The sequence below is a fragment of the Oxyura jamaicensis genome, chromosome 3 (assembly GCF_011077185.1).
Source record: "Oxyura jamaicensis isolate SHBP4307 breed ruddy duck chromosome 3, BPBGC_Ojam_1.0, whole genome shotgun sequence".
In the NCBI taxonomy this organism is placed as follows: domain Eukaryota; kingdom Metazoa; phylum Chordata; class Aves; order Anseriformes; family Anatidae; genus Oxyura; species Oxyura jamaicensis.
Genome location: NC_048895.1, coordinates 60,348,124 through 60,358,364, shown reverse-complemented (window position 1 = coordinate 60,358,364; position 10,241 = coordinate 60,348,124). Strand labels below are relative to the sequence as shown.

General features: G+C 41.9%; 1 protein-coding gene and 1 long non-coding RNA gene across 2 annotated transcripts in view; both read right to left on the bottom strand.

Annotated features, from left to right (window-relative positions):
* Positions 1-5,223: 5,223 nt before the first annotated feature.
* STX7 (syntaxin 7) overlaps positions 5,224-10,241 on the bottom strand; it is a 31,925-nt gene continuing 26,907 nt past the window's right edge. Inside the window, exon 10 of the mRNA XM_035321917.1 lies at positions 5,224-6,636. Within this exon, the coding sequence (XP_035177808.1) occupies positions 6,544-6,636 (93 nt within the window). The 3' untranslated portion in view covers positions 5,224-6,543. The remainder of the gene's footprint in view (positions 6,637-10,241) is intronic.
* Positions 8,387-10,240, bottom strand: LOC118164403. Its single transcript, XR_004749478.1, has 2 exons — positions 10,132-10,240; positions 8,387-9,068 (listed from the first exon to the last, which is right to left on the bottom strand). It is a non-coding gene; the product is annotated as an uncharacterized LOC118164403 (long non-coding RNA).

The following is a 10,241-nucleotide window of genomic DNA, read 5'->3' as shown; positions in this document are numbered from 1 at the left end:
CCTTTTATTGAAGCACCCAGATACCAAAACCATGAAAGAAATTTCTACAAAAGGAATACAAAACAAATTATTCTTCGTTCATCTTACGACACAACAGATTCTCAAAAGAGCTATTCCAACACCCATCTGCAAAGCAACTATTAAGAGAGATAACTGGCAAGAGACTTGTGTATATTTTCTCACTGTGATTTCAGATTTCAAATCTCAAACACTCAACCATATTCCGATTTGCGATCAGTAGAACTTAAATAACTATCATATCTTGCCCCAGCACGTGATGGCTGACCAGGCTGCAAAAGAGACATTTCCCTGAGTTCCAGCTCATTCAGGCATAGAGAGGCACACATCCATTCCTCTTGCAGTGACTAGTATTTAATAAAATTTCATCCTTTAAAGGAAAAATCCACTTTTGCCTTGAAACTTGAAAATTAATTACACCTTGTATTTCTGTCTGGTCACTGTGGTGCCAGCCTGCACTTTTCCAGGGATACAACTGTGGGTCTGCAGTAGCAAAAAACAAACAAACAAACAAGTGTGTGAAAGGATAGTTGGCTATTGCTGCTGAGACAACTGTAAAGCTTGAAGATTCACAATTCTCCACTTGGAGATTTACAGACAGATTTATAAACTAATAGCAATCATGCAGATCAGGGACGAATGCTCCAGTCTCCTCCATTTAAAATTCTCTTTTTATTATTTTTAAAAAAGAATGATTTGCTGAAGACATCAAAACTGAGGATGACAAAGAATAAGAAAGCTTTAACTTGTTTTTATCAAACAATATAAAACTTATCATTTATTTTTTAATTCACAAAGACAGTTTAAATCTACTTTTTAAATAAGCATTTCTAATCTTCCAAGCTTCTTCAGCCTAATTCTCACTGACAATACAGTGGCTAGTCTCCAAGATCATATTTCTTCTTTATCTGCTTGAAGAAGAGCTGTCAAGGAACAGCAGCATACCAGACAATTATATTTCTTGCTATTACAGCGACACTTAGCAGGACAGTTCTTGAAGAGAAAGAAAAGTGAGGTCTAATTCTTTCATTTTGCTGGGTTCCAGGAACCTAATTTGGGGTTTCCAGCTCCTTCTCTGCAGAGAGAACATTCGGGCTTATGTGAGAGTGGGTGGGAGCACTCACGATGCAGATGGTAGGGAATATATTTAACTACCCTCTACACAAGGCTAATGTTCTCCCCTAGAACAGAGGAGATGCTGTGCTTGTCCCCACTCACCTCGCAGACAAAGGTCCATCTGGTGGGCAGGACTCAGGAGCAGCTGCAGTTGTAGCTGAGGCATTCACCGTGGGTCTCAAGTACAGCCGAATCCTCTCATAAGCTTGGCAATTGTAGTAAGAGCTTCAGCAGGTTTTTGAGTAAAGGCAAGAAGGTGTATTACCATTCAGACTTCTTGGATTATTCAGTTTGCCTGCTCCTTCCCACCCTTGTTACCACAGGATTATTCTTCAGGCTTCAGTCTGCATTGCCAAAGAGCAAATATCTTCTGCTTAAACATTGAATAAAGGAAAACTTCTTCATAAACCAGTCCAGGATGAATCTTGAAAAAACATTGGAGGGGGATGGGGGAAAATAAAACTGAATAATGCTGCTAGCAAATTATCTTGCTCTCCCCCTCTTTTTGCAAGGCATGCTTGAAAATGTTATATTAATAAAAACAAAGCTGCAATCTGATTCATTGTCTTGTGCTAACAAGCCTTTTAATATTTATTTTTTTTTCTTAAATCAGAAATATATCAGCAGTAGCAGAAAAGCACTGTGTTTGTGGACAGAGACATGCTTATTAAAGAGCAAACATTTTGAATTTTTGCTGTTCGGAGTATTCTTACAAGTATCAGTAATTGTGATACTTTCCCTTGCCCTTACTACCTTCCCGGTATTTGGAACAGGAGCAAAATCACTGCAGCTGTGTTCAAGCCTAGACATTCAAAACTGCCAGTGGGCAAAGTACACCAGCAATTGTATAAATAGCAAGTTATGGCATCACTTAGCGCTCTCACGATGTTCTGCTTGAGAGAATACAACACATCTTTCAAAAATGGACATTCTGGGACTTTTTTCTGGTTATTTCTGGGTTCGTAGAGTTCCTTACTGTTGCACAAATACTTGGCTTCCTTGATCACTGAATGTGTTCAGGGCACGCAAAGAACCAAGTGAATGCCTTATTATCTGCATTCTTCAGTTCTAGAAGTTACTGCAGCTTCACAAGCAACATCAGAGTACAAGGACAAAGATCAGTGTCAGGTATTTATTCTTGCAATTTTACATTGCAATAGCGCCAAGAATGGCTCTGCAGGTGGGCACCTCATCAGCGAATAATTACTCCTCACCCCAAAACAGCTTTGCGTGAGATGCTTGGACTTAATTGCAAACTGAAAGGAAAGCTGCGTGCTATTCTCTTAAGCATCACTTACCACTGCAGGTATCGTAAGAAACAAAGTCATCAAATGCTGATGTACAGCAAAACAAGAGGTCTCTGCTCTTTCCTCTCTCACTAACCTTCTGCTCCTGAAAGTATCCAATAGGTTCAACCAGGACTAAACAAAAGCAAAGCAAGTCTTTTCCAAACATGACTCTGAGCAGCACAACCAATCCTTGAAACAGCCCCAGTGATCAGTTACAAGAGCATTTGGTCTTTCAAACATCTGCTGACAGATAATGCACTTTTTAAAAAAAAAAAAAAAAAAAAAAAAAGCCTTTACAAAGCTGTCTGCCCCTGTGATTTTCAGTTCTTTAAAAAAAAAAGAAAAAAAAGAAAAAAAAAAACAGGAAAGAACAGAAAGGCACCCCTGGTGTGTGGTTTAGATAACTACAAAGAAACTATTCTTACCAGGTTCCTTCAGCAAAATGAGGAGTGCTTTGATTGCATTTTTTTGGCCTTGCTAATCTGACAGATATTGATGGATAATTTGGCACAGTCAAAATCTTTGTTCTAAAAACATTGACTCATACATGTTGTATCCAGATGTTTTACTAGGTTCTTAACAGGTATCAAAACTTTTTTTAAATACTTGGAAATTGCATTTTGTATAGTTAAGAGAGCACATATGCACAAGAGGGAAAAGACAGAGCGGAGCTCCATTAAGAGCAGCTTAAAAATGAATATTTATGCCCCCCAAAATAGGCATACTAAGCAAAACAAAACAACAACAACAAAAAAACCACACCACCATAACACTTTCTGCCTAAAGAAGATTGAAAATTAAGAGCACCAAGTTTCTTAACGAGCAATTAAGGCCTCGTGGGCTCCTCTTTCCAACAGATACAGGAGCCTGTGTATGAACACTGCAGTGCTGACTTCCCCCCTACCTCCTGCCTGGCTCAGCACGGCAGCAGCCGAGGCAGCAGCAGTCCAGCCTGCCCTGCATATCTTCCAGAGGCAAGGGCCTCCAGTGTTCCCCCTCCACTGGAACTCAGGAAAGGAAGGCTTTTGTCTTAAGGAGTATGTGGGGGAGGGACCCCAACCCGATAGGCAGTCTGTATGAACAGGAGGCATTGAATGAAGTAAGCAAGACACACAGCACAGTTTGCAGCAGCACTTCCTTCTCCCTGACAGTGCCGAAACTAGTCCAGAGAAGGGCTATGAAGCTGGTGAAGGGTCTGGAGAACAAGTCTTACAAGGAGTGGCTGAGGGAGCTGGGACTCTTTAGCCTGGAGAAGAGGAGGCTCAGGGGTGACCTTATTGCACTCTACAGGTACCTGAAGGGAGGCTGTAGCGAGGTGGGGGTTGGTCTATTCTCCCACGTGCCTGGTGACAGGACGAGGGGGAATGGGCTAAAGTTGCGCCGGGGGAGGTTTAGGTTGGATATTAGGAAGAACTTCTTTACTGAACGGGTTGTTAGTCACTGGAATAGGCTGCCCAGGGAAGTGGTTGAGTCACCATCCCTGGAGGTCTTTAAAAGAAGTTGAGATGTAGAGCTTAGGGATATGGTTTAGTGGAAGATTTGTTAGCATTAGGTCAGAGGTTGGACTCGGTGATCTTGGAGGTCTCTTCCAACCTAGACTATTCTGTGATTCTGTGATTCTATAAACTGCCAAACAGGAGAGCAGCTGAATAGATCAGGCACGATTATCTGAAAAAAAGCACCAATTGCACATGACAATAAAGACATTGACAAATCAAACACAGAAGAGCAAGAACACAGTGTGGATATGAGAAATGCAATGCTGTGCAACTCACAGAATCTCTGTCACTCAAAACCGCTGTCCCAGTCTTACTCTGACCAGCTCCTACTGGGTGAAACCTTAAGCACTGCCTATTCTGCTTTCCAGTCGCTCACTGCTGAATAAACACAATTTGCAAGATGTGACCAGATCTGCCAGGAGTCAGAGCTGAAGAACTGCTGCTGAAGTGGCTGCTGAAGTGCTGCATTTCCTCCCCGGGTACGTCAGCGGGTTCAAACAGTCACTGACAGAAGCATCGTGTTTTGCAATAGAGGAAAGGATCTCCTGGGCAAGTAGGATCAGGCTGGCTATTCTTCTCTGTGGCTGTTTGTAATAGCATAAAGACTGTTAAACATTAAGGCCAAGAAGCTTCCAAAGTCAGTTTTAGTTCACTAGTAAGGAAGCTATTCAAAGTGCTGACTGCTCTTCTAGTTCAGACCAGCGGAGCCTGCCTGGAACCAAAGAAAGGCGTCAGCACTACTAGTGCTAGCATTGCCATGGCTGCCAGAGCCCCAGACTGTTATCTGATGGCTATTCAACAAAGGTAAGTAGAGTCCTTGCCTCACTCTCAGCACAAAGGCAGCCACACAAACACAGCAGCTGGGACCACAACACACGTCCATACTGCAATTTACGTGAAAATTAAATTCCCCCTTTCAGTCTCAGAGCTGTTTTCCACATTACATAGACCACAACCATGCAGGTCCACAAGACTTATTTTTCCTCCGTTGCTTTTGGGATCCAAGAACAGCAGCACAAGTCTTCTTCCCATACTAGGGATTCTCGTCCCTCAAAAGCTTCATGCTGTGCCAAAGGATAACTTAACACCTACGTCAGCAGCCATATAGAGCAAGCATCCTTTCCTTCTAATGCTGGGGTCACAGAGGTGGGGAGGCAAGATCCATTTCTATTTCTATGTGAAGACTATCACAGGAAGAGCAGAAGAGCTGGAATTCTCTTGAGTTGTCAAGAGATTACGTTGAAGACAATAGCTGTGCTTCTAAAGACAGATTCTGAAAAAAAGGAACTACTAGAAAAACGTACTCTTTAAAAGACCTTTATTTTGGTTGCACAGTTACAATTCCAAAGTCCATTTACGCTTGCAGTTAGATTGTTCCCAAACAACATTTCATAGTTCACTATGTAAACAGTGCATTCTCTATCGGTCGAGTGTACAAGAACTTTATAAAATACAAATCAATTTTTTCATCTGTACACTTTTCAGATTAGTTCAATGTCAATTAAAGATGCAAATAGATTAATTGGCAGAAAAGTGTTCAGTTACATTTTTAATATATTAGTACAAAATGGCACAAAAGGAAAAAGGTCATTTTAAAGGCTATAAGCATCAGACTTCTTAAGCAGTTTGAGTAAGTTCAACTGATTAAGAAATTATATTTAAATATGAACATTGAACTTGGAATTTAATTTGTATTCTTTTCTTCATCTGTATGGAAGACCTCACACAACTTCAGATCTGTTCATGGAAACTGAATCCTGACAGTTTCGGAACAGTAACATTCAAGTGCAGTTAGGAAGCTGGGAATTTCTATTCTTCCCAGTAAATTAAAGAATTCACAGACTAGAACTTATTTTCATCTAGCCAAGCTCATCGATACACACTTCAGATGCAGAGATATCAGGCGTATGCACATAAAACTTTATTTTTAATGCAAAAACTGAAACAAGAAATCCAGAGAATTACATCATCCACCCTACCTACCTTTGCAGGAGGCTTCCAGGCATAACCATACTTAATGCTGAATACAGAGATATATGAAGCATCTGAAAGGTTAGAGGCAAACTGAAGGCTTAATTTGAACACTTCAGTTCAAAAGGAAGATCACACCAACTTCAGCAACCCACATTTTGTTTTTGAACCACCCATATCAAACGGGCAGGTAGGTGAGATGGAACAAAAAAAAGACAAAGACATTACTAGCTTAAAACTAAATTCTGAGCTGTGAATTTGTTGCCTCAAGCAACAATTCGGGAGTTTGTTTTGGCAGCAACATTTAGCAATATCTCAAAGATAATCCACTCCTCCCCCACCTTTCTTCAATACAATTACCAGGATTTTGATTAACCTCTTAAACCTTAAGAGGTTTTTGAGTTAACGGAACAGTTTATGGCGCTGACTGGTTTTACTGGTAAGACAGCACTCATCCAAGAGGGCAGGTAGTTACACCGACATTAGAACTGAGAACGTTATTTCTCGGGTTAAAACAAAGTCTTATAAAAAATAAGTGTGATGAAGTACAGAAGAACCATTATTTTACTTAGCTTCACAATCAGCAAACCATGACTGTAGCAATTTCCTTTCATAATTTAAATATCAATTACAACACTTACTCCAGATACTTAATTTAGAGAAAACCATATGATGATTCCAATAATCAATGCTCCAATAGCAAGTATACCAATGAGGATGCACATCTTCTTTCGAGACCTTTGCTGTAAATAGAGAAAAGAAAGTTGATTGAAAACTGCACTACAGTATTAGAAAACAACTCAAATGTTTTTATGGTCCTGCTGCTACAAACAAATCTTATGAAGTTGTTCAAGAAAAAACGAGTTACTTTATCCACGCACTTTTATAGCTGTAGTATTCAAGAAAATGATTTCAATAGTGTTTTCCGGCATAAGTAACAAACTAAGGAAAGAGAATGCAGTAACTTAGACAATGACCATTTATAACACTTGGGAAAGAAAATGCGTGTAAACAGGTGGCCTTGTACAGAGGAAAATGGACAATCCATCTGCACAGTAGGAGGCAGAAAAGGCCTTCTATAAAAATATTTAAAGAGTATAAATGTATAAACAGAAGGAGACAAAGGACTGCAGTTTTAGACTTCCACAAGATGAACTTTGCATCTATTCACAGTTATTTAAAAGTTGTTTTTGTGAAGTTTCTTAGGTTCAAATTGTTCAAAAAAAAAAAAGCATGAGTAAGAGACTCAGCTATAGAGATGTCATTACAATATAGAGTAAGTTTTAGGCACATCCAAAACTTTGTCACAACTTTCATCTCCCACACAGGCCTGTAGCTTGAGATTCCAGAGCAACCAGGACCAGGGGTAGGTTAATATCCTTTATCTGAAGCAGCAAGATATGAATTAGTATATTTTACTAGCGGGTTTTGCAGGCTTTTGCTAGTAGCCAAGGGATGACAACAAATCTTGGAATTCTAGGTCACGGCTCCAGAAGCAGAGCCAGTCTCTTCCCTTTCTTTTTAGCAGAGCTTAATCTCTGCTTTTTTGTTGTTTTTCCTGCAGAACTACACCTGTGTCAGTTTTTCACTGGAATAGCCACTTCTCTGCCCAGTACCACGCATACTACTAAGTTTCTTATCTTAGCTATCTATTCTCTTCTGCTAGTCTTGCTGTGTTGCTACTGCTTCTCCCATTGTCAGCCTAAGATTTCTTCCCCTCAGTTGTTTAATGATTTAACTTGTTAGAACTCAGCCCTTTGCTAGGGTCCCCTTTCTCTTCTCATCTGCTGGCAGATTCTCTCCCTACAACTCTTACAATCCTAGTTTCTTTTTCATCCTGGAAACCACCAATGCAGTGTTGGTAAGAGAGGTAAAGCATTTTTCCCTGTAACACTACTTAGTCAAGGTAGTGAAATAAAGACATGGAGATCTTATTTCCTTGTCCACTTAATGATCATTCCTACAAGCATTAAAGCAGAAGCAATGAACAGGGAAAGAAAGAGATAAGACAAGCCCAGTTTTGTCCCACCAGCACTGCTCTGTGCACACACCTCACATGGCAGATGGGTGCTGCAGACCTCTCCCAAGCACAAACGTGGGTCGTGAGGGTACCAACCACATGCAGCCTATTCCACACCAGCATGCCTAAGCCTCTTCCAGTTCCTTGAGGAGGTCAGAGCATATAGATACACTAGCTGCAAATGATTTTTCAGTCTTGGAACAAGGCTGAGCTTTCAAGCAAAGAAACGTTCAAATCCCAAGCATACTACCCAATCCTTTCAAACACAAGCCATTTCTCCTGAGTGTTTCGTCTCTGCTGCAAGGCACATGTGACAGAAGCTTGTCAAAAGCCTTGATAACCTTCCTTTCAGGTCAGAAGTTCATCCTTTCCTCTTCAAGAGGAATTAGCACAAAGTTTTTCATTTTCAATTTCATCCCCAAAGCTAACACCTTCCATGGAAAATTTTGACTGCTGCTACTATTTATTTTTCATTTTGAATTTTGTCAGTACCAGAATAGCCACCAGTCACAGACAATGATGCATTGTGACAATTACTACCACCTGGAATACAGTTCAAGGATGTGTCCATCCCTTAATTCTCCCACTGAGATCTGCAAGCAATCCCTCAGACATTTTGTCATTAATGTAGTATCCTAGCTACTACTCACACACAAGAGGATTATTAATAATAGTAATAATAAAATCATCTAAGGACTAACTTTGACTAAAGAAGGAAGATTTATTAGAAATAATCTTATTAGTAACAAGTGCCAAAAATGTTAGGAAGAAGTCACATTAAAAGGCCTTTTCAAAGGGGCTTTTTCAAAAAAGAGTTTGAGAGTTTGAAATGCTTTTTGTAGCATCACCATAGCAATTAACGGAATCAGGACATACACAGCTTCAAGAAGATTTTATACAGCAAAAATTAATGCTAGCTGGCAGCCTCTTCAGAGGACGTCCCTACTCCTCCACTGACCTTTAGAGACTCACTCCCCACACAAAGTAGCTTTTTCCTTCTTGAGTTGTTAAAGGATTTTGCTTGCTTATTTTTAAGTAACAGTAAAATTCCAGGTGCTCTGAAACAACCTAGCTAATTTCACAGGAAACCCAGAACTTTCAGAGGTCACTGACTTTTGTTTCAGTGACCTATCGATGCCATCATAGTCTAACACACTGTAGTGGGTTTATGTGACAAGGTTTTGGTAGCAGGGGGCCATAGGGGTGGTTTCTGTGAGAAGGATCTAGAAGCTGCCCCATGTTTGGTAAGGGCCCCAGTGCTGACCAGAGCTGAGCCAATAAGTGATGTTGTTTGAGCCTCTGTGAGAGCAGATTTAAGACAGGGAAAAAAAAATGCTGCGCCACACAGCAGCTGGGAGAGTGAGAGGAGTGAGGAACAGCCTTGCAGGCACCAAGGTCAGTGAAGAAGGAGGGGGAGAGGTGCTTCAGGCGCCGGAGCAGAAGTCCCCTGTGGCCTGTGGTGAGGACCATGGTGAAGCAGGCTGTCCCCCTGCAGCCCATGGAGTACCACGGTGGAGCAGGGTTCCACGCTGCAGCCCGTGGAGGAGACCACGGTGGAGCAGGTGGACCTGCACCGACGGAGACTGCGGCCTGTGGAAGACCCCTGCCAGAGCAGATTCCGGGCTGGACCTGCAGCCCGTGGAGAGGAGACCACGCAGGAGCAGGTGACCTGGCAGGAGCTGCTGCCCGTGGGGGACCCAGGTTGGAGCAGTGTGCTCCCGACGGATGGACCCCGTGGTACGGACCCATATCTGGAGCAGTTCTTGAAGAGCTGCTGCCTGTGGGAAGCCCACGCTGGATCAGTTCAGCAAGGACTGCATCCCGTGGGAGGGACCCCACAGCACAGGGGATGAGAGTGACCGAGAAGGAGCGGCAGAGAAGAATTTCTATAGACTGACCATAACCCCCATTCCCCCGTTCCCCTGCGCCGCTCGGGGGGAGGAGGTGGAGGAGGGTGGATGGGGGGGGAAGGTGCTTTTGGTTTCTTTCCTTTGTTTCTCACTTCTCTAGCTCGTTCATAGTAGGCAATAAATCTTACTATCTCCCTATGCTGAGTCTGTTTTGCCCATCACAATAATTACTGCGCAATCTCCTCGTCCTTATCTCAACCCTTGAGCCCCTTTCATCGTATTTTCTCCCTGTTCCTCTTTGAGGAGGGGGAGTGAGAGAGCGGTTGTGGTGGAGCTCGGTCACCCACCCGAGCGAAACCATCACACACACACCTTCAGTAGAGCTTTGAGGAAAATGAAAATCAAATTATGAACTGCAAGATTAAATTTAAATCGTGACTATTGAGAAAGGACACTTACACAGAACTAGCAGTTGGTA